This window comes from Numenius arquata, chromosome 19 (genome assembly GCF_964106895.1).
Source record: "Numenius arquata chromosome 19, bNumArq3.hap1.1, whole genome shotgun sequence".
NCBI lineage: Eukaryota > Metazoa > Chordata > Aves > Charadriiformes > Scolopacidae > Numenius > Numenius arquata.
This window is the reverse complement of record NC_133594.1, coordinates 2,499,020-2,525,499: the sequence shown is the minus strand read 5'-3', so window position 1 is coordinate 2,525,499 and position 26,480 is coordinate 2,499,020. Positions and strand designations below refer to the sequence as shown.

The 26,480-nt window shown below is 49.2% G+C and overlaps 1 protein-coding gene across 1 annotated transcript in view; it reads right to left on the bottom strand.

Moving 5' to 3' along the window:
• The window catches only part of LOC141473780 (uncharacterized), a 101,529-nt gene that overhangs the window by 39,177 nt on the left and 35,872 nt on the right, over positions 1-26,480 (bottom strand). Inside the window, exons 2-10 of the mRNA XM_074161387.1 lie at positions 25,110-25,281; positions 24,192-24,350; positions 23,433-23,628; positions 22,381-22,512; positions 20,312-20,353; positions 20,076-20,092; positions 4,624-4,738; positions 4,158-4,426; positions 3,681-4,053 (exon numbers count right to left, since the gene is read on the bottom strand). Coding sequence (XP_074017488.1) covers positions 3,681-4,053; positions 4,158-4,426; positions 4,624-4,738; positions 20,076-20,092; positions 20,312-20,353; positions 22,381-22,512; positions 23,433-23,628; positions 24,192-24,350; positions 25,110-25,281 — 1,475 coding nt within the window. The remainder of the gene's footprint in view (positions 1-3,680; positions 4,054-4,157; positions 4,427-4,623; positions 4,739-20,075; positions 20,093-20,311; positions 20,354-22,380; positions 22,513-23,432; positions 23,629-24,191; positions 24,351-25,109; positions 25,282-26,480) is intronic.

Genomic DNA, 26,480 nt, shown 5'->3' with positions numbered 1-26,480 from the left:
CTGGGTGCAGCCTCTAGCTTATCTCCTGCATGGACACTCACAGAATCACAGAATGATATGGGGTTGGAAGGGACCTCTGGAGATCATCTAGTCCAACCCCCTACCAAAGCAGGTCCACCCAGAGCAGTTTGCACATGTCCAGGTGGGTTTTGAATGTCTCCAGAGACAGAGACTCCACCACCTCTCTGGGCAGCCAATGCTGCCCTACGTCCACAGCTGAGAAAACCAGCAGCGGATGGGGTGCCCAACGAACCCTTCCTCCAACGTAGCCACCAGTGGGTCACAGTGCTCCACTGAGGACACTTAAAGGCACCAGGGTCCTCTCTGAGATGTCTCCAAAGAGCTGTTCCTCCTCCTGCTCCTCCCCAGGCGCTGGCCACGGGCCCCCCAGCATGAACACCAAGGTTGCAAAGCCAACGCACAAGGTCCTAGTGCACGGTGGAGGGACAGGACCAAGCCATGGGCACAACAGCAGTCCCCAAAATTTGCCAGCATCTATTTCTCTCCCTTAAGCTGCTCCCAGGCTGATGCTATTTTGTGCAAACCAAAAAGAACAACTCAGAGCACCAGGATCAACGAACCCAAGGGCTTGTAATGTTTCAGGAGAGAAAAATGAAAATCAAGAGATCTCATCCAGAAGGCAGCCAGTGTCTTGCTGTGCAAACATCATGCAGCACCATTCCTTCCTCCTCCCGTGGGGTGACCCCATGGCTGTGGCCCTGGGTGCTATGGAACAGTGTGTGGCTCCCAATGGAAAAGCACGGAGAAGACTTTGCTTTGCCCGTCGCCCAAGTTCACACCGTCCCTGACACCAGATGACTCCAGCAGGATTCATTTTAAGTCTACAAATAGAAACTGCATCTTTGTTCCTCACCAGCCAGTGCTGAGATTCAGTAACAGAAACCAAAAAAGAAGAAGAAAAGCCCGCGGGGACATACCAACAGCTGGGAACCCCCATGAAACACTCTGTGAAAGTGAAGGAGCTTTTGAAAACTGGCAACACAATGCAATCCCTGCAAGGAGGATTAGCAAGATCATAAAAATCGGCAGCTTTTAATGTAAGAAACACTTTCCGCTTCTCATAACATCCTGGCTTCTCATTCCCCACCGATCTCCAATCCAGTGGAGGATGACTGGCATGGGGAACTGAGGGTGTGTGGTCTGTGGGGTCTACAGTCCATAAATGCCCTGAACAGCATTAGGGCAATGGCCAGGACTTGGCAGGAAGATAAATAAACCTCCATCCACACCTCCCAACTCAGTGTTTTTACAAAGGCACAAAAATCTCTGAGGGTGGCAAACCAGACGTACACGATCCTGCACTGAGGGAGAGGACCCATCCCGTGGTGGGGCAGGGCTGGGCATCCATGCCCCACTGATTTCCCTGATTAACACCACCAATGAAAGAGGAGAAAAACCCCACAAGTTAAAAGGTTTGTGCTAAATCCTCATTATTTCCAAACTTTTCCCCTAATAATAACAAGAGATGTCACCCTCAGACACCCACCCTACCTTGTGCCCAGGTCCTGCTGCAAGGCTGCCCGAGGTGACCCAGTAAGAGGGTGACCCACAACCACCACTGTGTCAGCACACACCACCACTGCCAAAACCAGAGGTAAGGCAAAGTCCCATTCCCAAAGGAAAAGCTCCAAATTCCATTTAATGAAGTTTTCCAAGGCAAGGGCAGTGATTCTTTGGTTTCCCTTCCACAGGACACATTTAAACACCCAAAAAAAAAAAGAAGCCAGGAGGCCTGCATGGATAAACAAGGAGCTCCTGGATAAGCTCAAAAACACAAAGGAGGCCTACAGAGGGTGGAAGCAAGGATGGGTAGACTGGGTGGAATACAGAGAAATCATCTGAGTGGCCAGAAACCAGATTAGGCAAGCTAAAGCCCAGACAGAATTAAATCTGGCCAGGGACATCAAGGGTAACAAGAAAAACTTCTATAGATATGTCAGGGATAAAGGCAAGACTAGGGAAGACGTGGGCCCTCTCCGTAAGGAAACGGGAGACCTGGTCACCTGGGATATGGAGAAGGCTGAGGTACTGAATTACTTTTTCGCCTCGGTCTTCATCGGCAAGGGTTCTAACCACACCGCCCAAGTCACAGAAGGCAAAAACAGTGGCTATGAGAATGAAGAACCACCCACTGTAGGAGAAGATCAGGTTTGAGACCATCTAAGGAACCTGAAGGTGGATAACTGCTCTCTATGTGCCCAGACCCTACCAAGGCTCAGGATGGTGCTTGGTGGGACAGAGAACCAAGGAGGAAGGAGGACCTTTGGAGACCAGCAGTGAGGGCAGAGCCTGCCTTCAGCCCTGAGGAGCAGTAATAAAACATCAGGAAAGGTTGACAGGTTCAGAACATAATTTTAGCTGAAATAACAGCTCTAACCATGTGCCACTGCAGTTTCAAGCCTACAGCCACTCGTACCAGCACCTCAAACCCAAACTCCTCACAGTGGGATGGAGCTGCCTCTACCCGGTGTTTCCACCCAGGATGCTCATGACCAAGAGAAAACCCATCTCAATTCTTTCTACAGGGGGGAAAAAGCAATTCCCTCCCATCTGGGTCCCCTCCTGCCGGCTGACAGCAGGGCTGTCAAATGCCATGACGCTTCCTCCACTCCCGGGATTTTTTCATCCTTCAGCATCTGTTCCTTTTGCCATTTTCTTCTATTTTTGCAGGCAATAGCTGCAGCAGCAAGGAGATGGCTTGAGGGGGAAGCTAACAGTCCTAAATTTAACCGTTGTCCTATGAAGCCTGGCTCATCAATGACAAATTTAGTGCCGGGTCCCTCGAACACAGCCGTAAAAACAGCCGTGTGCAGAGACGCGCCCTGCAGCATCCGGATGAACCCCCCAGGGCAGCCCCCAAGCTCAAGGCATCCCAGATGGCTTTCATGTGGGTGTCTGCCCAGGGAGGGAGAAGGTGCCTGTGGTCACTTCTGGCAGCAGCACAGGGTAAATGAAATGCAATTTCCTAGAGGAATTGTTAAGAAAATTTAACGAAATTAGGGAAAACATTTTGGCAGAAGAAATAAACGTGGGAAAATATGTAAAAACATTTTTCAGCTACTTCTCAATGAAGACTGATGACTTCTCTAAAGATTTATCTCTTCTAAGTTTACCATTTTTTTTTAATTTCCCTTTTTTCTTCCACTACGATGGATGAATAATCTGAAAAATAATCAAGATTTATTTCACAACAAATTCAATGCTCTGCTTTGAACCACCACAATTTTTGGGACATCTCAGGGGTAGAGAAGCGAAGGACAGCGATGCCAGCGGGGGCCACAGGCTGATGCTGGGGGGACAGGGGCTGGAGGAGGTGGCTTAGCCCCGCTCCAAGCCCCTCAACCTGCCTCTGGGCAGGACCCTAGTGAAATGAAAACCAACAGAGTGGTTAGATGATTTGAGACCACTTCTAGGGCAGGGGGCACAAGGGAATCATCTTCTCCTCTCCAGTTGCCAGTCATGTTTCTTCAGGGACATCAAAAAACCTTCTTGCAGGGCCAGGCTGGTGCACAGCCCCATGATGCCTGCAAGGAGAAGGTTTCCCTGCCCGGTTTCCCATGGCCAGCTGCTGGCCTGTGCCCACCACCCACTCTGGAGGAGAAGATGCACCACCACCCACCCATCCCTCTCCTCCCGTAGCTATCGCCTCTACCACTCACCGGCAGCCCCGGTGGTCCTGGCAGCCCTGGTGGTCCTGGCTTCACATGACCCTGCTGCCCATGTGTCACCAGCAAGATGGGGTGTCCTGGGCAGGCAACGCTGTCCCCGAGCCCTGGGACAGCAGGGCTGGGTGCTACTAGAGGATGCTCCAGAACATCCACCGCTGACCCCGTCCCCAGTGGACCTTTGGGGGCAGCTGCCTGATGTCCCGATGGGGAGACCTTGGTGAAGGTGGCAGGTGCGTCCAGATCAGTGATGGCATCTCCAGGTTTGCTGGGCAAGAGCTGCTGCCGGGTGCCCACATCACCCGTCAGCTTCTCTGTGGTGACATTCTCCTCCCAGGGGTCAGAGGCACGCTCCTTCTTGGCTGCTCTTTGTGTTTTGATGGAGGGATCTGGGTGGATAAAAGCACCATCAGGTATCACCAGGCATCGCGACAGTGAGCAGGAGAAATGGAGGAAACCGTAACTGTAGACTCACCAGAGCTACCAACAACCCATGGGCTGCTCCTGCCAAACCCTGGCCTGCCAGGGCCGGTGATTTTATTATAGGTGGAATTCAGCAGCTCAAAGCCTTCATCCTCAATAGAAAGGCTGCCCTCTTCCTCCTCCTCAGCCGATGACATCTCGGTAGGAGAGAGAGGAGTCAGGGCACTCCCATCAGGCTGGAGATTGAGGGTCTCCTGGGCATTCTCCCACATCCAAGGTGGCCCCAGGGCCAAATCTGAACTGGTGAGTCTGGGGTCCTGCAAAGTAAGAAGGAAGAAAAAAAAGGAAATTTCAAATTTTCACTTTTTTTCCCTACTTCCCTGCTCAGCACACTTGTGCTTCTTAATTTCCCACGTGCATGACTGCTGCTGCGGGGGATGAGGCAGCCCCAGGCAGGAGCTCCTGAGCTGCGTGGCAGCTCCTCAGCCACGGGCAGGTCAGTTCAGCCACCTACGAAACACAACTCGCCCTTCGCCAAGGACATGAGCCAGTTGTTGGTGTGGGCCATGCCAACGTGAACCTCCTTCTCATAGTCCCGCTGCAACGATCCCCCAACACCATTTTCTATGCTGGAGGGGCATCAAGAGAAGAGCCCAGAGCCTAATGACAGAAATCCAAGCTTGAGAGCAATTTCTAAAACAATTAAAGCAAATGCATAGAGTCACACTGGGGATTTGTATGCTCCTTTGGCCTTTGATTTTGCTGACTGGGCACATTTGGAGGCTCCTGGTGGTCTTGCGGAACGGTACAGGAGCTTGCAGCACCCCCCCCCCCCCCCCCCCCATCTCGTCCCCAGCCAAGTAGCTGCAAACCTGGCAAACCTCTGAGGGTTGGGAAGGGAAGGCAGACACAAGCCCAGGTGGAGCCTCCTGGACGCCTGCAGCAAATTAATTTAAGGCAGTGGCTGGCAAGGGACTCACTCTGTCTTCAGTGGCCACCTTAAATGGTCCCTGCAGGGCAGCACAGGTCACAATGGCTCTTTCAGCCCTACAACCACCAGCAGGGCCCAGGCACCACCCACGAGTGGAGGAAAACTACAATGTTGATAGAAGCTTCTACACTCATCATAAGTGCCAAATGTGAACAGAGAGTTTCCTGCATTTAAAATAAATGCGCATCAGTTTTACATCCAGCACCAGAGTCAGTGTCTCAGACTGGGCTTGCACACTGGGCCACACGTGCACAGACCCAGGGTTGGGTTGGTTGGTGGGTGTGAAGGACCTTCACCTCTCCTGGAACAGCAGGCAGCATCTCCATCAGCCCCGCATGCCCACCAACACCTGCTCAGAGCCTGTGCTCCCACTGAGCCCCACAGGGCACAGACAACCTGCTGCATGGCACTGAGAAGAGCTGGTGGGACTTCAGCCCTGGCTGGTGGCTCCTTGGGGCTGGTGCCGTGCAGCTTATGGAGACATAGTCTGCGAGAAGTCACTAGAGGGAGACGCAGGCCCACGCTTGACTTGCGGGGCTACAGAAGGGGAGTGGAGAGGTACAAGGAGATCCGAAGCATCCTTCTCATCCTATCTTCTGTTGACTGAACCCATTACTCGGCTCCAATTCTGTCTCGCACCGCAGACCCAAGATACATGCTTGCTTGGGAGCACCAACATGGATTTGTGTGAACAGCAAGTAGAAAAAACAATTTCCCTGCCAGAACCGGTGATTCTGCAGGTAAGGACCCAACAGTACTGCAGCCAAACCCTACTTCTGGAGGGCTCTGGGAGGCAGAGGATCTCCAAAGGCAGCAGGAGCTGCTGAAGCCTTTGCTCTGCTGCTGGATGCCATGCCATTGGATTGAAGATTTCCAAACTCTTCCCATCCTAAGTGGGGGGGAAAAGTGAAAATTTTCATCTTTCAATTTTCAAATGTCAAGGTTGAAGAGCTGTTTTTAAAAACAGTGGAAATGCTTTGCTCCCGATTATGAAAACTTTTTTTGGAGGGTCCTCTCTTTGTTTGTTATATGGAATTTGTTATAATTTGATTTCAAGCTTTCATTTGCAAGTGATTTGAAAAGCTAAAACCCATCTCAAATTAGAAAAAAAGTGTTGGTTTGTTTTTTTTTTAAATAGCAAAATGAAGTATTTTGACAAGCTTTTTTCCCCTTCTAAAATCTACCCCAAAAAGACTTTCCCCACAAGAAGCACTAACCGGGGCAAATGAGCATCCTCCTGAAAAATTAGCAGTGCCAAAACCTACTGCTGATACCAGCCATGGACACAACCCCTGGAGAGCTCCACCGAGCATCTCCACCCTCACACCCACAGGAAGAGGATGGCCTGGCCCATAATGCACCCACATTCGTTGGTCCCTCAGTTGTTGGGGTAGGTAAATACACGAGGGATGGGCCTAAGACTATGTGTAGGTACCAGAGGAACCCACCCTGGGCTACATCCAGGTCTCGCACTACCTGACTCCTGTTGCCTTCTAATCCCTACAGCTGCCACCAAGATGGGCTTAGGGCCAACCACCTCCAACTCCCCTTGAAGTCATGATACTCACCCCCAAAGAGTGAGCTCAATATTTTTCTGAGCCAAGACAAGTCTCTGTGTATAAAGCCTTCTGAAAAAACAGGAATATTACCACTTCCTCAGCCCTTAACAATTTACAATAACAACCCTTAACAAATTTTTCACCCAGACAGAGACTTGACCCCCCAACGGCAGAGGCAACAGCAGTGTTGATGTGTCCATGTTACTCTGCTCCTCTGGCCAGTGCTATGTCTCAAGCCAAAGGACCAGGACTCCTCTATCACCAGGATTTTTATGCCCCAAATAGCATCAATAGCCATATTTCTAAGGAATGGTGTACACGGTAGGTGTTAAGTAGGCAAGTGGCAACCTAGCACCAGGGAGGAAGGGTTGAGAAAGGTCAGGATGAGGCAGAAAAGACAAAAAAGCAAAGGAAACAGAGATGGAAAGTGGGAAAGCAAAGACCAGAGGTGATCAGTCAGCCCCTCTTTCCCCAGACACCTCTAACGAGGACCCACGGTCCTGCCTTGCAGACTGGAAAAACCCCTGGATGCAACTGGAGGGTAAAATGCATAAAACACAAGAAAAGGGAGAAGTGATTTAGAAAAGGAAAAGACAACCCTAATTCATCTCCAGCCAGCTCCCTCGAGATGGCTTTAGCAATTAGATGCCCTCAGATTTTCCCTTGGGCACTACCCAGCCCACAGTTCGATCTCCAGGAGAGCTGGTTACCATCACAGCCCTGGAATGCAAAGGAAGATAAAGACTGCACTTCCTAAACAGTACCCAGAGTCTGGGTAAAATTCAGGGGGAATCGAGGAAAACAAGCGGCAAAAGCTCTGTGCAAAGTCATCAGAGCAAAGCACCTGAAGGGGACAGGCTGCAATGAAGCTGTTTTCATCGAGAGAAATGCTAATGTACACTGAACGAGCCTGCAGAGTTTGGAACAAATTAAAAACACGCTGCCAATTAAATCACAGCGGTTTTGCTGCCTTCGAGGTGGAGGGAAATCAAGCTTCAAATGGTGAGAGCAGGGAAGCAGCCAGTGCTGCTCATCCGCAGCATGGGCAGGCTGGACATAGAGTATTATGGCAAGCTCTCCAGTGTGGCCAGTTGGCATGTCCCTGCCCTCGCCCAAGTGTCCTTGGGGACCAGCCTGTGCCCTCTGCTCAGTGCTATGGGAGCCTGGGAAGCTGCTAGCCCTTGGTCTGAGGAAAGACTTGCAAGCTGGACAAAGCTCACCACCTGGACACACTATGCACTGCATTAGAATTGCACCGATTTGGGGTTTTTTTTGGTGCTAGAGTAGTTTTCAGGCAGATCATGGAGCTGCGCTGACCTCCCCTGCAGTCTACAGAGCATGGCGGTGAGCGGGGAACCACTGGGAATGGGACCCGAGGGAGGACAAGCCCTGTCCCTGCTGCCCTTAGATCAGCTAATCAGAAACTCCATCCGGAATGTAGCACCTTTCCAGCAGAAGATCCTGTGGTTTAGCTTAAGCCATTCACAAACCTTAGAAAATAACCAAGGAAAGAGCATTTCCTCTCTGCGACAGGATCCACACAGCCCGGAAAGCGAACCAGCACAGCCCTGCTGGCCACGTTCTCCTCCAGCCCTACAGCCTTCCTCGCGGATGTAGGACCCAAATCTTAAGGAAACCACAGACATCAGCTCACCAACCCCTCGTGCATTTTTTTTTTTCCAACCCCAAAGTCGCTGGAGCAGGGGTTGAAGCCATGTGGCATGCAGGGAGGGCAAGGACAGAGCCACCAGGCACCTGCTTTACCCACTGCAAGGTCAGCTTTGTGGTCCCCTACGGCAGTCAAGGCTCCCAGGAGAACAAGACCGGATCCTTCACTGCTTTCCCATCACACAAGTTATCAGATATATTCTTTCCCTCTCCTCCCACTCGGGTCCAAGGCAAAACAGGGCCGTGAAACCAGAGCTGAGGAAAGACAGAGACCTGCCCTGGCTACAATGGGTTTTCATAGAACCATAGAATTGTCTAGGTTGGAAGAGACCCTTGGGATCATCGAGTCCAACCATCTACCCTACTCTACAAAGTTCTCCCCTATACCATATCCCCCAACACCACATCTAAACGTCTCTTAAACACATCCAGGGATGGTGACTCAACCACCTCCCTGGGCAGCCTGTTCCAATGCCCGACCACTCTTTCCGTGAAAAATTCTTTCCTAATGTTCAGTCTAAACCTACCCTGTTGGAACTTGAAGCCATTCCCTCTCGTTCTGTCATTAATTACCTGTGAGAAGAGACCAGCACCAACCTCTCTACAGTGTCCTTTCAAGTAGTTGTAGAGAATGATGAGGTCTCCCCTCAGTCTCCTCTTCCTCAAACTAAACAGTCCCAGCTCCTTCAACCGCTCTTTATATGATTTGTTTTCCAGGCCCTTCACCACCTTCGTTGCCCTCCTCTGCACTTGCTCCAGCACCTCGATATCTCTCTTGGATTGAGGTGCCCAAACCTGGACACAATACTCGAGGTGTGGCCTTCACCAGTGCTGAGTACAGGGGGACAATCACCTCCCTACTTCTGCCGGCCACGCTATTTCTAATACAAGCCAGGATGCCGTTGGCTTTCTTGGCCACCTGGGCACACTGCTGGCTCATATTCAGCTGCTTGTCAATTACTTTTCTCCCTCTATCTCCATTTTGTAGCCCCTTTGCCCACAGCGTAGTCATTTCTTTCCTTTTTCCTTGCCACACAGCGCTACCGAAAGCTGGGGAGAAGGAGCTCCATGGGATTAATGACAGTTTATATTAAAAGCAGACGCTATTCATCCAGGCCAGCCCCTAGAGAGCCACACATCGCCCAGCCGACGCAGAGACCCTCAGTGCCCGGAATTAAATTAGTCTATCAAATATATCAGAATCAATGGATTCAATTACATGAGGGTAAAACCCTTCAGAGGCTCCTTCAGATTTCAAATCCAGTTAAGAGCCCCCCTGTCATTAGCTTTAACGAATTTGGTTTGTGGTCCTGTTTCTGTTTAAGCTGGATGACTGCGAGCTGGCAGTGGTCAGTAAAGAGCTGTAACACACACACTCTAGAACAACTCTCTTTTTTTTTTTAAACTAATACCATTTAAAAAAAAAACAACCTAGTTTATTTTACAAAGTCCTTTCAGGCAAGAAATCAAATAGAGAGCTGCAGAAAAAGCTTTCTGGCTAAAACTCAACTCCATCGTTTGTCCATCTTAAAAACGCTTCAGCTGTTAATTATGAGCAACCACATTCCCTGCAAGGTCACCTTCCCACCGAGGATGCGAGAGGAGCCAAAGGGGAACTGAAGGGACCTGCAGGCAGCTGGTTCACCCTCCTCAGGCCAGCCAAGCATGGTGGGACCCATTCCTTGCCCACCCCCAGCAAGGAGACCCATGTTCACCTCAGGAAGTAAACCGCAGAGCACGGGGCAGACCTGGAGACTCTGCAGACCCACAGTTGAGGTGCCCTCAACTCCACCCACAACCCCTCAACAGACCCACAAAGCTCATGCTTGGTCATAGATACCACTACTGTCCACCTTCCCAGCACGTGGCTCTTGTGGCTTATCCAGGAGGAGCTTCTGGGTAGTCTAAGATGCTAATTGCTCCTATTAATGCACTATAATTAGCAGCCACTAGCTCACTTTCCTCCCTGAACAATGCAGTCCACATAATTTGCCAACCACTGCATAATTTGTTCGCAAACCACAGCAAAACCAGCAGCAGCTCCATACCACACACTCCAACATCTGCCCAGCAACTATATTTAGCATTATTTGTAAACCTTGAACTCCAACAGCTTTGAGTCTGGAGAAGAGCATCTGAAACATGAAAGGGGCTGAAGACTCATCTCGGGGGGCAGCAGAGGGAGTTTATCTACCTCCCCATCCTCCCCCTGGCACAAAGGAGGTTTGGAGGTGAGGACTAGGCATCAGATGCTCCTCCACGAGCCTCTTCTTGCAGCCACACACGGTAATTAAACCCTCTGCGATCCCAGCTGCATGATTCAATTTGGGGTTTGGCACATAGTAAATCCAACAAGAAACGAGAGCTGGTGGGGGCAGGGACTTGGCCTGTTTGTAAGGTCCAATTAAAATAGTTTTAAAAACCAGCTCCTTCCCGCTCAGCTTTGGGTTGTGCTATTTCTAGTCCTATTTTGTAGCGGGGGTGCAGAGGACCTCTTCAGCCACCCCCAAAGAAAATTTATTGGCTTTTTATTTTGTAACCAAACTTTTCATTCATGAACAGACCTGCAGCAATGCAGGACATTAAGAAAGGGCTTTTCAATCTGAAAGCGAAAATATTTCATTTGGGATGGAACAAAAAAGCAGTGCCAAGCCCTGCCTCGGGCTGCTGTGACCCAGGTACCAGGACCTCCTGCAGGCTCCCACCTCCCATGGCACCCGAGCCACCCAAAGATGCAGGAGACTCCACAACAGGCACTTTCTCCTTTCATTTAATTAGGCACTGCCATCTTTTGGGGGAAAAATAGGGGCTTTTCACTTCCAGGCTCCATCTTGGAGACCACAGACATCATCACCATCTCCCAACCTAAATCCCCACGCTGGGCACACAGCTCTGGCCAACTGGCTGCCCACCAAGACGCAGGGTTGCAAGAGACTCATTGGCTTCATGATGGCCTGGCTCTCACCTGAAGCTTCCTTCTAGCCAAGACCTTTGCTAATAATTAACAGTAAGTCAAGGAAATAAAAGAGCTCAACAGAGCTATAAAAGAGAGGATTCAGGTGCTAGATCAAAAAGCGTACCTTGGCCCAAGGGGAAGGTGCAGAGGGCAGGAGCAGCTTAAGACTTTCCCGCTGTGGGGAGTCACCAGTTTCACAAAGGACGAGGACAGACAAGTTCAAGGGCTGCTACACTAGGAGAAAAACCTTGCTGGGTGATTTCACATTCCCTGCTCACACGCAAAGCCAGCTGCACGCATCCATCCCTAAACCGAGCACTACAGCAGAACATCTAGGCGTTTACTGCACATGGAGCATCTCCACAGTGATTAGTGGCCTGCCCTGGTCCCCAGGGTCCACCAGCCAGGAGGTGCCAGCAGGTTTTTCAGGACATTTTCTCCTCTGCAGCACTGGCTGCTGCCATGGAGACTGGGCTCAGGTTTCCAAGTGAATGGCTGTAGCAAGAAAGCTCTTAAGGAAAAAAAAAAAATCAATATGCTGTTACACAGGAGTTTTTTGGGTTTTTTTTACTTTTGCTGTTAAACCACCAAAAAAGAAAAGCCACCTGATGCCTAGATGTACCTTAAAGTTCCAGGCAAAGAGGGTACAAGGGTCCCATCAAATCATAGAATGGTTTGGGTTGGAAGGAACCTTAAAGATCATCGAGTTCCAACCCCCCAAGCCCCGGCCATGAGCAGGGACACCTCCCACTAGACCAGGTTGCTCAAAGCCCTGTCCAACCCGATCCATTACAATAAATCAGCAGAGGCATCACTCCACCCGTGAAACCAGAAGGAAGGTTTCTAAACACCTTCCCTTCACCCTATCGCACGCCACCACTAGTAGAAATCCTCATGCTGTCCCCCCCCCCCAGAAACGCTAGCATGTGCTTGCCCGGAGGCATGATAAAATTGGGTCCCTGATGCAACCCAACCTGCCATCCGACAAGCCAGGTCTCCACCCCACCGCAGTCTCATTTAGCTGGAAGGAGGTTTTGCTTGAGGTTTGGAGCCTGCGTCCATGCAGGTGCTCATCAGCATCACCATGGTCCTCCCTGCCCAGATGTGGTGCTGTCATCAGAGCTTGGCCCCACAGAGAAAGCCCTGCTGCCAAGGTCTCCTGCGAAGTCTGAGAAGCCCCTTTGGAGAGAGCCTCAAAAGCCCCGTCCCTCATTTATAAGCCCCAGAAAAGCTCCTAAGAGGGGGACAAACGTGAGCAGAGATACATAACTACCTGGGTGACAGTTACCCCAGGACAGCAGCTCTCTCAAGGGGAGCAAGGGGAATATTTGGTCTCTGTGCAGCAGTTCCTGAAGGGGATAGAAACCACTGAGCTGAAATCAAGAATTTGGCTTTTTCTTCCAAAAATTAAATCGCAAAGTAGTGTGGTTTTGATGTTACATTTTTATTGCTTTTGGAAGTTTTCTGAGTAAAAACAGTCTTGAAATATAGTTTTAATGGTGAAAAAAAAAAATAATCAAAGTACTTCAGCTTTCCAACATGACCTGTATTTCTCCCTCCAACCAATTCTACCAGTTTTGATCCAAAGTGCTAATTTCCTTAAAACACATTTTGCAAAAAATGAAACCACGGTATTGAAAAGTTTCAGCTACAGCCAGCTGTACGAGACCTCGGTGCCTCATTCTGTATATCTTTAAGATGAAAATTAAAGGTATCAGCACCTCTCTGCTCCATAGGGGCTGGATGGTTAAGCCCACGGGCATCAATAGGCAGAAATCATTCGACAGGGGGAGGAAAAAGGAAGGCTTGATTTAAAAAGATGGAGATCCCACCTCGTGAAAACAACCCTGCAAAGCCAAGGATTTAAAAGCCAGTTCTTCAAAGAAAAGTCACCTGGGGATAAGACATCCAGGCACGGCTGGAAGCTGGCATCAGGTGAGGAAGAGTCCGGTGGGAAGCCAGGGCTTACAGCCTGAGCTCTGTCCCCACTTTCCTAAAACGCCAGGTTTAAATGTTCTTTTTTTACCAGATGCCCAGATCTTATTAAGAAGCAGCTGTGAGGCACAGCAGGGGCAGGAGCTGAACCATTCAGGTATTCAATAGGTGAAGTCAGAGCAGAATAAATCCACAGGACACACACCGGGCAGGGGATGCTGTATCCCAGCAGGAAGCCGGGGTCCAGCCCTGGCAGCCTGCATTAACACAGCGTGGAATTCCTACACATCGCAGAGGAGTGGTTTTGAATTCAACTTCAACGTCCCGCATGGGAAAGGTCTATACTGGAAACTCTCATCTGGTGAGTTCAGGGGGAGTGTCTCTCAGCTAAAAGTTACTGGTCTCTTAGGCACAAGTAATCACGACTGAATTATATTGGTTCTGTGTAAACAGAACAAAAAGCCAAAATCAATAGCATCCATACTTGCTCCTTTAAATAGGCCAAATTTAGAGAAGAACCAGCTGAGAAAGACAAATTGGGAACTGCTTTAAACAGCTCAGGAGTTGTCCAAAAGCATGAGAGTTGAAGCAGAAGGCATGCGGGTTTAAAACACCCAGAAATTACATATGGGAAGCGGGGAACGAGCACAAATTGAAAGCAGCCATTAATGATGGTAAAACTGAAGAAAAGAAAAAGAAGCAGAATCAGCATGTGAGAAGCAATGCAGAGTCTACGATGTGTAGAAGGATTGACTTGGAGAAGGAAAATAAAGACAGAAGAGGCCTCTGCCCTGACCATCCTTCGCTGCAGCCCAGGAACCCCATCGTGGGTCCCCGCCACGTGGAAGGGACCGAACCACCAGCAGCGACGTGGGAAGACGGAGCCAGAGAAACCACGTTTCTGTCAACGTTTGGGAAAAGCCAGATGACAACGCAGTACTTTTCCATTCAAGAAGTGACAAGAAGGAAGGGTTTCTTAACCCCGTCCCGATAATTCAAACTAAAAAGCGTTAAAATAGCAGGCTCTCCTGAACGCGAGCACCGATTTCTTGATTTGGCTCAGAAAGCTGGGGAAGCTCCAGGGGACTGGGAAAAGGCTTTATGTTGTGCCAATACGCAAAAAAAAAATAAAAAAACCACACCACCCAGGCAAACAGGAGGCCTTGAGTAATTACAGACCTCTTCCCTCAAGCCGAGCCCAAGCAAAATAACAGAGCAACTGATATGGGGCTCATTAATAAAGAAACCACAGATAATGTAATTAATGCCATGGTTTTGAAAAGAGTTGCTGTGTAACTAACTTGGTATCTTGCCTGAGGAGATTAAGAGTGTTTTGTTGACAAAGATAACAGTGTTGATGTAATGATCCTAGACTTCTGTAGGGCTTTTCAGTTAGTGCGGCTCGATACCGTGATCCAAAATCTCAGCTGACTTCCTAAATGGAAACCAGGTTAAAACCCAGCTCGGAACGTATCTGTCTACAGGAGCCCAGACAACCAGCGTAACGCGCTGCCCTACTTTTCAGCTAGGTCAGGCTGGGTAAAATGTATTTCAAAGCTCAGCGCCTTCTCTCAGGAAACACGTTCTCATTAATAGAAGCCTCTTCTATCCACCAGGCAGAGGTACAATATGATTTACAAGCTCAAGATCAGAGAAAGACAACTTTACATTTTTTTTTTTTTTTTTCCAGTACATTCTAGCATCAAGCCCCTGAAAAAGCTTAAAATCAAGGCTGGACTCCTTGCTAAGCAAGTTGCACTGATTTAAAGGAGGAATAATTGCCAGGAAATCCTATGGGTTGTGTTCAGCAGAAGATCAGGTCAGACATAATTACACCTTTGGATCTGCAGCATCCACAGCAGGAGCTGGGGGAAGAGAAACCCCTTCTGGAGCTCAACTGAGCCTCCCTCCGCTCTGCACCAGCCCTTGCACCCTCAGCAGGCATCACCCTGTCCTTCTCCAGGTGCTCCAGGCCACAAGTGCAGGATCTGGTGTGCAGGAGACATTTGCTCAACCAAAAGAGGAATAGCTCAGCCCAGTGACCTCGCACATCACTGCTTTGTATAACACAAGGCAGCAATATTTGCTCACAAGTTTCATATACGGCACCTGGGTGCTAGATTTGGGACATGAATACCTTATGAGCCTAAATAATAAACAAAGATAAATTATTTCTTTTTGGAGGCCCACGTGAGAAACCTCGCAAGTGCCCTGCTTTCACAGGGGGATGTTCAGGGCTCCTTGGCATCCTAACCCAGGCAATGAGAAAGCGGAGCAACCCAAAAGCCTGGACATCCCTGAAAGCTCAACATCCAGGGGGCAAATTCAGACTGGAAAGACTCGGAGGGACTCCCCGTGCTCCTTGTCACACTCTCAAAGAGCACAAGCACCTCTCCTCCAACAGCCCTTCCCAAAGCAAAAGCCATTTCTACATGACCCTTGGGTAAAAAACAGCCTTGCTGGTAGTTGCACACAGGAGAGGTGGCTGTCCCAGGCACCCGGCCATGGACCTGCAGCAGGACAGGAGACACTGGTGGGAAGCGTGATGCCCCATGAAGATGCTCGAGCCGATCAAGCCAAGCCCTTGCTGCAATGCTGCTGGCATACTGCAAGCCATAAAAGTCAGCAAGGGCACAAAAACTGAACCCAGGCAGAAGATCGGATCATAAGTGGTTGAAGAGTAGCTGTAATTCTCACTAGAGGATGCCTCATGGCTTGGTTAGATGGAATAGCACTTTATTTCTTTGACATGGGGTGGTGGTTAAGAACCCACTGCGGTTCAGACCAACATACTCCTTTCCCTACATTTATCACTCAGTGGATTTGCAGTGCAAGAAGTTATCCATAGACACCTTATCCTACCTGAAAAACTGGTTTCAGAGATCTTCAGATGGCTGAGAGATATCAGAGCTGTCAGAAACAAGAACACCCATCTCAAGATAACACCTGAGAGCAGCAGAGACATTGCTGGGCTTGAGCTGTCCCACTTCCACCATCAGCCATCATGACAATCCCCCAGGGATAATTGGAATTAGCCTGGGTTATCCAAAAAGCTGGCAGCCCCAAAAGCTACGGGAACCAGTGGGGTGGAGGAAAGGCAGATCCCCCATGTGGACTTGTCTCTCTTAAGCAGGATGGACCAAGCACAAGCAGTTTGTGACAGGCATTTTAAAGACTGACCCAGTGCGTGGATGTTCCCCGAGTTACCCAAGCTTTAGACTGCTCTGATTTTAAAGGAAGGATGCTCTGGTATTAATTTGACATTAGACAAAGATGCTAACAAGAAATTAGCAACTAAATCTCCATTAACCACTTTCAAAAAGTATCTTTAAAAAGGATCTTCCTCCTACTTTAAGTAGAGTCAGCAGTTCCTTTGACACAAACAAAAAATATTTTTTTCCCCCTGTTCTCTCCATATAAATAATCTCTAATCCTCAAGAGCACCACATTGTAATTTGCTTTATTCAACTGGGACATTTCTTGGTATGATCCAAAACTAGCAAGAAAGTCCTGTAAAGTAAGACCTTTTACTCTGTATACTGGATATTTAAAAACTTCAACACAAAAAAAAAAAAAAAAAAGACTTATTTAGTTAAAACTCCGACTTGGTAACAAAGAACAAAACCTCACAAAAAATAAAACCCTCTCTTTTTTTTTTGCCATCCAGGTCGTAGTAACGTTCAAGTTCATTTTGCGCCATGTTCTCTGCTGCCACCAAGCATTGCCCGACCCAGCAGAAATACCCGCTCATGAATGGTACCACAGAGGAGCATCTCCCCCTGCATCAGCACGTGTGGAATCGGAGCAGAGCCCAGCGCTCGCCCAGCACATTCTTCTGCTTCATTTGGCCTCCTGCTCCCTGGAAGCATTTCTGAAAAATTACTTGCAAGGAGCTGAGTGACACACGCCTTAAAGCCAAAATAGCAACACTGGCCTCACCCCACAATTTCTCTTTCCGGGTGGAGGATGGCCCCAAGTCCACTCAGGGATTCCTCCCAGCCCATCACCATGGCATCAGGCCACCCGCTCACTGGAAAAATGCCACGCTTTAAAATAAGACTCTTGCCGAGCTCTGACAGCAGAGTTCAAGCTAAAAACTTTAAATCCTTGCTCAGATGCTAACAAGAGATCTACCTTGGTGGTTTCTTGGTGGTTTTTTTTTTTTAGTTATGAAGCCCAAAGAGGACAGCGGGGAGAAGGAACAAGCCGTCCCCACTGCTGGAACGCCGTACACACAGTGACCGTGTTGGACTGCTGCTGAGCTGATGCTATTTCGGGAGCTACCAGCAGTTTTAGGATTGAATGAGACCGAACGAGGGATTGCAACACCAATTTTGTTCAATAACTAACCTGGGCGTGAAAGAACTGACATGCCACAAACAAACTGAGCGTTTTCATAGAGTTTTCATAGCATTTTTAAACCAAGAAGAAATCTCAGAAGTAGCTTGAACTGTCCAGATAATTAAACCTGTGAAATTTTGTCTCTTTGGAAGTCAGGGGGATTTAAGCTTTATTTGACTTTTGCTTGAATGGCTCCAGGATCCCAGGTTAAATTACTAAACTGAATGGCTTTTTCCAAAGCAATCAACTCTGCCCTCTTGGCTCGTGTTTAGCACAGGCAGACAAAGAGAAGACAAAAGGAAGGAGAAGAGGCTCAATACCATCCATGTCTCAAAGAAATTACCATCTACCCCTCAAAAAATAGAAATCACAAAAGGACTAGGCTGCAATTCAGGTAGAATTTAGGCTGCCAGTAACAAACAACTAATCTATTGTCTTCATCCACTTATATCTTCCTCTACCATCACCCAAATTCTCCATTAATTATTTAGCTCTAATTGGCAATTAAGGAACTCACCAACACACTAATTTACATCTAAATGAACAAAGGCATGGAAAGCGTAACTCCAAAGAATAGTTTTGGATCGTCCCTGAAGCAGAGCTGATCTGCTCTTCATTATTTGCGAACTGTAACGCGTTAGTAGCGCATTTTTTCTTTTAATAAATCCAAACGTCAAAGATCCCGAGGCATCTCTGGTCCTGATTAAGTGCTTGAAAAATAAACTTGTCCCAAATCCAGAATATTGTTAGTCTTCCCTTGCAGACCTATGAATTCCCCCACTTTCCTTATTATGGCAACATCCCACCAATTCACACCAGTCACCGGGAGAACCGCCGCCAGCGAAGGCTGCTGGCCAGTGAGGATCTGATGGGGGAGCACATCCTAAACAGGATCCATCAGGACTAATCAAGGAGGTAGAGACCACTTTTCAGACATGCTCAGGAGGAGTGATTTTGCCATCTCAGCTCATTATCATCATTACAAGCCCAACCCATAATCATCCTCATCAGCAGTGCCCTCACCTGCGAGCCTGCCTGTGCCTGCAACACTTGAGCCATGATGAAACCCTGGAGCAGAAGGGATGAACCCAGCTGCAAAAGGCCACTTGGCCATAGAATCATGGAATGTGTTGGGTTGGAAGGTACCTTTAAAGGTCATCTACTCCAACTCCCCTAGAGTAAGCAGGGACATCTTTAACTAAATCAGGTTGCTCAGAGACTCATCAAGCCTGACCTTGAATGTCTCCAGAGATGGGGCCTCCACCACCCCTCTAGGCAGCCTGGCCCAATGTCTCGCCACCCTCACTGTAAAGAGCTTCTTCCTAATGTCTAATCTAAACCTACCCTGCTCTAGTTTAAAACCATTGCCCCTCATCCTATCGCTACATGCCCTTGCAAACAGTCCCTCCCCAGCTTTCCTGGAGCCCTTTCAGGTACTGGAAAGGGCTCTAAGGTCTCCCTGGAGCCTTCTCTTCTGCAGGCTGAACACCCCCAACATACAAGAAGCATAGTTTGCATGAAGGAGTTAGCAAGGGGTAGCCACACAGTTTAATCCAGGCATGAGAGCAGAGACTATCCCCAAACGGTTAACAGCAACGCCGGGGAGGGTGAGGGGAATGCAGAAAGGAGTCCATACTGCTCAGTCACACACCAAAAATATCTCAATTTACATTTGCTGGCAGGTTTCACCCTCAGGATGTCTGTTTGCATGAACTCAGACAACAAACCTTGGCTAGAATTCCCAAATAAAGCAGAAACATAAAGGACTTGCAGCCCGCCTCACTCGGAGCAGTCCCTCATCTCCTCTGATGCATGCCAAGGAGCTGGAGACATGCTCCAGGCTCTGGCTGGGTGAGAGCAGCTCCAATGGTGAGGAGGCAGCTCCCAGCACCATGAACACCAGTGGGACTCGGGAGCAGTCACCCCTGTCCCACCACTGCACTTCCCTTGGGTGCCATGCCAAGGAAGTGTGATGCTTTGTAAGCACCGCAGAATTACAACCACCTCTCTGACGGTTGGACTAGATGATCTGAAAGGTCCCTTCCAACCTAGGCAATTCTATGACTCCTCCCACTGCAGAGCTTCAGCCCTTCCAGACCTTCAAGGTCAGGTTGTATGGGGCTTTGAGCAACCTGGCCTAGTGGGAGGTGTCCCTGCCCATGGCATGATGGTTAGAACTACATGATCTTTAAGGTCCCTTCCAAGCCGAACCATTCCATGCTTCCCACTTCCTCAATGATGCCGAGCAGCAGCAGCAAGTCCTCCACAGGCAGACCTCACATCCCACACCTGGGCAGAAGCAGCAGTCATCCAGCCTCCTGCTCTTTCCTGTACCATGCAGAGACCTGCCAACCTGCTAACCTCACCCTCCAAGCAAACCCAGCTGCAGCCAGGCCCACCAGAAGATCCACAAACACCTCTGTGCACACAGTGGCCTCATCCATCTCATCATCACCTTCACCAAGCCACCTCTCTTGGGCTCAATTTAAGTGCACAAGAAGGTCACCTAAACTCACCTTGGCGTCCACCGGACCTGAGACACGTCAAGTGACATTTAAACCATTAAAGAGAGATATTACAATAAAGAAAATAATAACTGGTAGCCTTGCGTGAGGATTTTGGCCTTTTACCTGATTGCTCTTTAGAGTAACTTGTTTCCCCAGGTGACATTCTGGTGGTAAGACACCAGAGGGACATGGGGAGGGGTGCTCTCTGCACATACATGTCCTGCAGCAAGGCAGGAGAGTCATACCTGAGCAGACGAGTCCTGGATTTCATTGGTTTCTTTCGGCACCTGGACAGTGGGAGAGAAAGAAAGAGGAAAAATATCACTGTCCAAGGACCTGCACGGACCGAAGCGTGCGTTTATTGTTGGCTCCAGGACTGAAGAGCCTCCAACAGCACGGGAAGCATCCAGGGAACTCACACTGGGAACCAGTCATTCATAGTGGCATGAGGGAATAGCTTTTGATTAAACCTCTCAAGTCTTTGGGTAGTTTTTGCAGGTTTTTTTGGTTTTGAAGCTAAACAGTCCCCAGGAGGGCCAGCAAGGGATGGGAAGTGGTGCGACGGGGGGCAGAATTATCCCATGGGTTACCGCTTGCAGTCAACTTACTGGTGCCTAAAATAAAACCATCCCCCTGCTGGGTGAGCCACTGGAGCCATTCAGGTGAGCGCTCCAGGCTTACAGAGCACAGGACAATGCGTCATCTGCAGGATAATGCAGATGCTAAGAGTCAGTTAAGAGGAGCCCATCACCTTGTAGGCTCAGAGGACACGTCTTGTAGTTTTTAAATCAGAGATTTGTTTTTATTCTTAGCTCTAGTGAGCGAGTCACAGAATTGCCAAGGTTGGAAGGGACCTTTTAGATCGAGTCCAACCATCAACCCGACACTGACAAAACCCATCACTAAACCATATCTCTGAGCACTACGTCTGCACGCCTTTTACACACCGCCAGGGATGGTGACTCAACCCCTTCCCTGGGTACTCTGTTCCAATGCTTAATAACCCTTTCAGTGTAACATTTTTTCCTAATATCCAGTCTAAACCTCTCCTGGCACAGCTTGAGGCCATTTCCTCTTGTCCTGCTGCCTGTTACTTGGGAGTTCAGCTTATCCCAGAGCTACAGCCAGTACCCAAGGGCTGTCAGCATGAGAAATGCCAGGTACCACCTTGGGGATGACCATAGCTTACACTTGCTGGGAACTTGGACACACTAATCTCCCTTAGAGCAGGCAGACAACCAGCACGACCTGCTCTGCATTGCGTACTCCACCTTCTCCACATTTCCTCCCTGGCAAAGCCAGCTCCTACTTAATCCCTTATGATCAGGGCTTTTCCTAAAATCCTCCTCTTAAATAAATACAGAAATTGATGGAGCCCACACTGGGGAGTGGGGCAATTACTGCTGGGCTGCTCCAGGCCCAGGGAGAGGCAGCAGCACCCGCTGAGTGTCACCAATCGCTGGGTGTCACAGCTCCCTGGGTGTCCTGGCACCAGGATCCTACAGGAAGGAAACCTTGGGCAGGACCCAGACAGGGCAGATGCCCCATCCCACACCCAGTTCCCTCCCCTGACACTGCCCTCTCCCAGCTCCTCACTAGACCATCAGAAAAGGGTATTATGCGGGGGAGCTTCGTGCCAAACACTGACATTAGGCACTTGCCTCTTCAGCAAGCCTTCTCCAAGACTGCTACGAAGTCCTTCTAGATACCTGGCCTAGAGAGATGAGGTGTCTCCCTGGGCCAACTCCACCTTCCAAGGAAAGCCTGGGTGCTTCATGTCTTTAGGGATTTACTATGTCATAAAAGTAAAATACACAAAACTTCCATTTTTTCCATCAAAGCTGACAAGACAGAGATGACAACCTTTGAAAGGACAACGCACCCAAGGGTGTGATGCAGCAACCTTGCTGGGAGCGAGCAAGAATTTCAGAGTGATGTACAATTCGCCCCCTCCCAAAAGCAAAGTTCCAGCTGCAACGTTACTCATCAGCTACTCAAAACTTTCCTGTATTAAACACATGAGCACATACATGCCCACACCCAGGCTTTCTTTGGCTCAGAAACCCTCCCTTTAACTCATTCTCCCTTTGCACCAAACCCATCTGTGACTTGAAGGGAAGCTTTGGATGGTGAAAGAAGAACCACCCCATGTACTGGCCACCATCACTTCCTCACATCTCAACTCAAACTGGAGACCCAAGAACTTCCAAGGCTGCATTAACACCCTGGGTTGGTCCTTTCATTTGAACTGTGTTACACCAAAAAGGAGGTTGAGCCAGGAATCCCCAAATTTGCCAGCTGCCCTCAGCCATACCTGCGAGAGCTGCCACGGGGAACCGAAGCGGTTGAGGTTGAAGGAACGAGTGCAGGTTGAGTTGTAGCTGCGGCAGTGCTCGCCAGCGGCTGCTGGGTCTCCCATCACAAAGGTCAGTTGCTGTAGAGCACCCTGGGGAGGAAGAGACACAGAAACCATCGTTTACCCACATGCACCTTCCAGAGGGGAGGGCAAAGTCTAGGGGGTTAGGGTGATGATGTCTCCACCCTCTCATAACCAGGGACTTCTTTACAGGAGGGTTTAGGCAATCAACATTCACTCCCCATCTTCAAGAGCTGGATGCAAAGATCCTGGGAACAAAAGCTAAGAGCCAGCAACGTGCAAGCTATTCTTGAGTTAAACAGTGAGGATTCGTGAGGTGCTAAGCACACCACAGCTGGTCTTCCTCCCCAGGCTGGAGGTATAGCTGGGCAGCCCACTATAAACTAGGGACAAGGAGAGAGCTACCCCACAGAAAAGCAGAAAAGCTTCAGATTGATGACATAAATCAGGGCTTGGTCTCAGAAACACCACTTGGACTTTTCCCTGTAAGAGCTTGATCTGTTTGGTGCCCTCAGTTTCTGTCTTTGAGGTTGACCATCAAATACATCTCAACACAAAGCCTGATAGCCTTTGAATTTATCAGGCATTTTAACAATGCCATCTCCTTTGGCCCACTGGGAATCCTTTGCTTGTAAAGTCCTCAGAGCAGGGACTTTATCTTCAACACATGCATGGGACAAGCTCCTCGACCAAATGCTTTGCTGACTGCACAGATGACTTCTGTACGTGGTACAAGTCATGGTCAACAAGAGTCAGTCTGTAACCTAGAGGTCTCTGCTGCTGACCTGACTGCTAGCACTGGTGTTGCCCTGACCCAAAAGGCCTTTGCACAATTCAAAGCCTTTGCAAAGCTCACCCTCCCCAACCATGAAAATGAATACTGTATTTTAGGAAAAAAAGTCAATGGATTCCTTCAGAGGGATTTTCAGCCTCGCTTCGAGCAGCTAGAGCAGACTATGTCCTTGAATACAACCCTGCCAAGCTCTCACCTTAAAGGGGATCTCGAAGGATTCGGTCAGGCCTCCGATGATGGTCAGCCCCTCGGTGTTCACTCCCATCCCGAAATAATTGGACCAGCTCACTCTGTCCACCAGCCGACAGTCCACATGCAGCTCCAGCCTCTCCAAGGAGATGCTGAGAGCAACTTGGTGCCAGCGCCCATCGCCGAGAAAGGAAACTGGGAATCTGCGTGTCCCAGAGTGGGAAGGGAAGAGGCACAACACAAAACTTAGGTCCCACACCATATGCAGGTCTAGGCTTCACCCTTACTGGCTCCCAGGGTCCCTTGTGTATGCATCCTTAGCGCAGATGCAAAGGACAGTACTAGAGAAATTAAGTCTACCTTACTGTCACATGTAAGCACCATCACTTCTCTTCCAGCACAGGAATTCTATTTCTATCCACTGGATTTGGGCACATCTACAACCAGTTGAGGTGTCTGGGAAACTATTGTTATTTGTGTCTCTCCCCACTTGATTTATCCCCAGGTATTTGATCCTTTTTGTTCCTAGCTGTTCTCCAGATCTGTATCATTTTGGCAGAGTGGAGTTAGGCAGTGATTCCCTGTGCAGTCACACCACCAATTCTGAGGGACCATCACCCATGTCAGGGGACACAGCCTTGATTCAGCCAAGCTGGGATCAGAGCAGCACTACTCAAAGCCCATAGTGGGAAGCCTTAACTCTGACCTTGGGAGCAGAAAGGGAAGGATGAAAAGACAGAAAAAAAACACCTGAGATGGAACTTACTCGTAGTGTCTCCTCCTCGTGGTGACAAAGACCAAAGCGTATGGGTTAATCCTGATCTGGAAGAGCACATGGCTCCGATGGCTGAGGATGGTCACTAGGCTGGTGTCCTCCTTCAGCGAGTACCTGAGCTTCATCAGCACACTCAGCTCGTCTGCAAACCTAGCAGAAAGAAAGGACATGTGACATCCTGCAGCAGCTGCTGTATCACCACGAACTGCTCTCTTAGAATAAAAAAACCCCACAAGTCACAGCACAAATGAACACAGTGAGAACATAAAAAAAAATAACAAGAGCAGACATTCAGGTTGGAAGGTCACGTACTCAAAAGAAGCAGCCAGGTCAAAGTTAGCATTGCCCATATAACCTTAATGTATCCCTCTCAGGTGCAATCTCAGCACAGGCTTATGTGGCCGCACGTGAGTTTCCATGGGGCTCCTGCCCTGCCCACTGCTGAGACCGGACAGTGACCCTGTTACAAGGAGCTCTTCAATGCTGCCTTCTCTCACCATGCCCAGTATCCTTGGCCACAAGCTACAGCCCCGTATCAAGTACGGCAAAGGTCCGACCTATCCTACACCTCCCCAGACCAGTGCCTGGGCATCAGGCAAAGCTGAGGGATACGGCTGTGCTGTGTCTCCTGCTCTCTCCAGTTACGTGCTGGAGCAGACAGGTCTTCCTGGTGGGAACACCAAGAAAACGTATTCCTGGAAATGGTCAGTAAAGTGATATGCCAATGTGTCATCCCTGCACATGAGCGAGAACAATGGAAGAAAGGGAAGAAGCACTGAGCTCATAAGAGCACAGAGCGGATGCTGCCATGTTGTCATGGAATGGGGTCTTAAAGTAACCCCTCAAACCAACAAGCATGCATGAGGTGATTTTGAGCACCACCACCCCATCCCCCTGAAGGCACCCTACCTGTCCCCAAAGGCCTCCCTCGTGGGGATGTTGAGGGTAGCGTACTGCCCGATCTCCAGGATGCTGCAGTTGGCTTCATCATAGCCAAAGGAAATATTGCTGAGGTCCTGCGCGTGGGAAGTAATTTTGTCCAGCAAGTTCACTTCATCTGCACGAGGGGAGAAGAGAGATGCTCAGTAACTGATACCCTCACTACAGGGCTCTGTTCTCTTTGTTCTTCCTATTAGACAACAGACAAAACCACCAGGAATAAGAGAATTCCATTTGAGGACACTAAAATAATACACAAATTCAGTAAACTTGGACCAAAACAAACATTCAGATAACCTCAGAAGCAGGCAGGTGGTATTTTGAAACAGAATACATGTTTCAAGGCCAGTGTCCCAAAACCATGAAGGGTCATTCCTACTCCAGCAGCAGTGGTACCTTTATGACCATACAGTTGGGATGCTCAGGACTGTAAAGCGGAGCCTGAGGCACAAATGTCCTAAAACACACGACCTGGAACAGAAAATCCTGCTCAGTCCATTCCCAAGCTTCCTTGTTGAAGTCTGGACATTTTCAATAAATAATTGGACCAAGGAGCAGGATGAAGTTACTGTGTCCCTCACTGAGGAAGGCGTTCTGACCAGACCACAGTGACACTGTCCTCTGCCCAAAGCAGGGCTCATCGCTATGACAAGGTCAGGAGCTCCACCAGGAGCCACGCATCACACAATACCCCTTTTCCCAGCAGGCAGAAGGCCCACTTTCAGAGCTAAGCTGTGAACATCCAAGATGGTTTGAATTGGGCGAGATCCCCTGGTCTGGGCTATTTGGCAGCACCATCACTTCAGGCTCACGAGGAGCTTTTAACCCCCTTGGTGAACAGAGACATTCCCTTTCCAAGTTCATCCTTTAACTAAAGAACTGTAAATAAACTCTTTAACTAAATGAGCTACAGAAATACCGGAACAAAATTTTGTTTAAAACCACCAGGTTCCTTGTTCCCCTCCATTAGCAAAAAAAAAAATTGCAGACATCTGGCACTACCCAGACACACTGTTTCTACCTCCGAGACATCTACAGCCAGGTCCCTCCTTTCTTCTCATTCCTTTACGCTGCTGGGCAGTGTGGCAATAACACTGCCACCTGCGAGGGATGGGGACGAGGGACAGACCAAGGGCAGCACCCCAAGGGCCCAGCCTTGCAGGAAGGGTCTGGATCACTCTGGACCCACAGCCCCTTTACTGAGAGGACCTGGACAATCCCACTTGATGACTTGTCGACGGGAATCCTGCCAATACCATCTGCACAAAGCATCTGCCATCACTTGGGAGGCATCCAGCCTCTGCATTCACTCCAATTCCCGCTGTCGATGAGGTGCGAGAT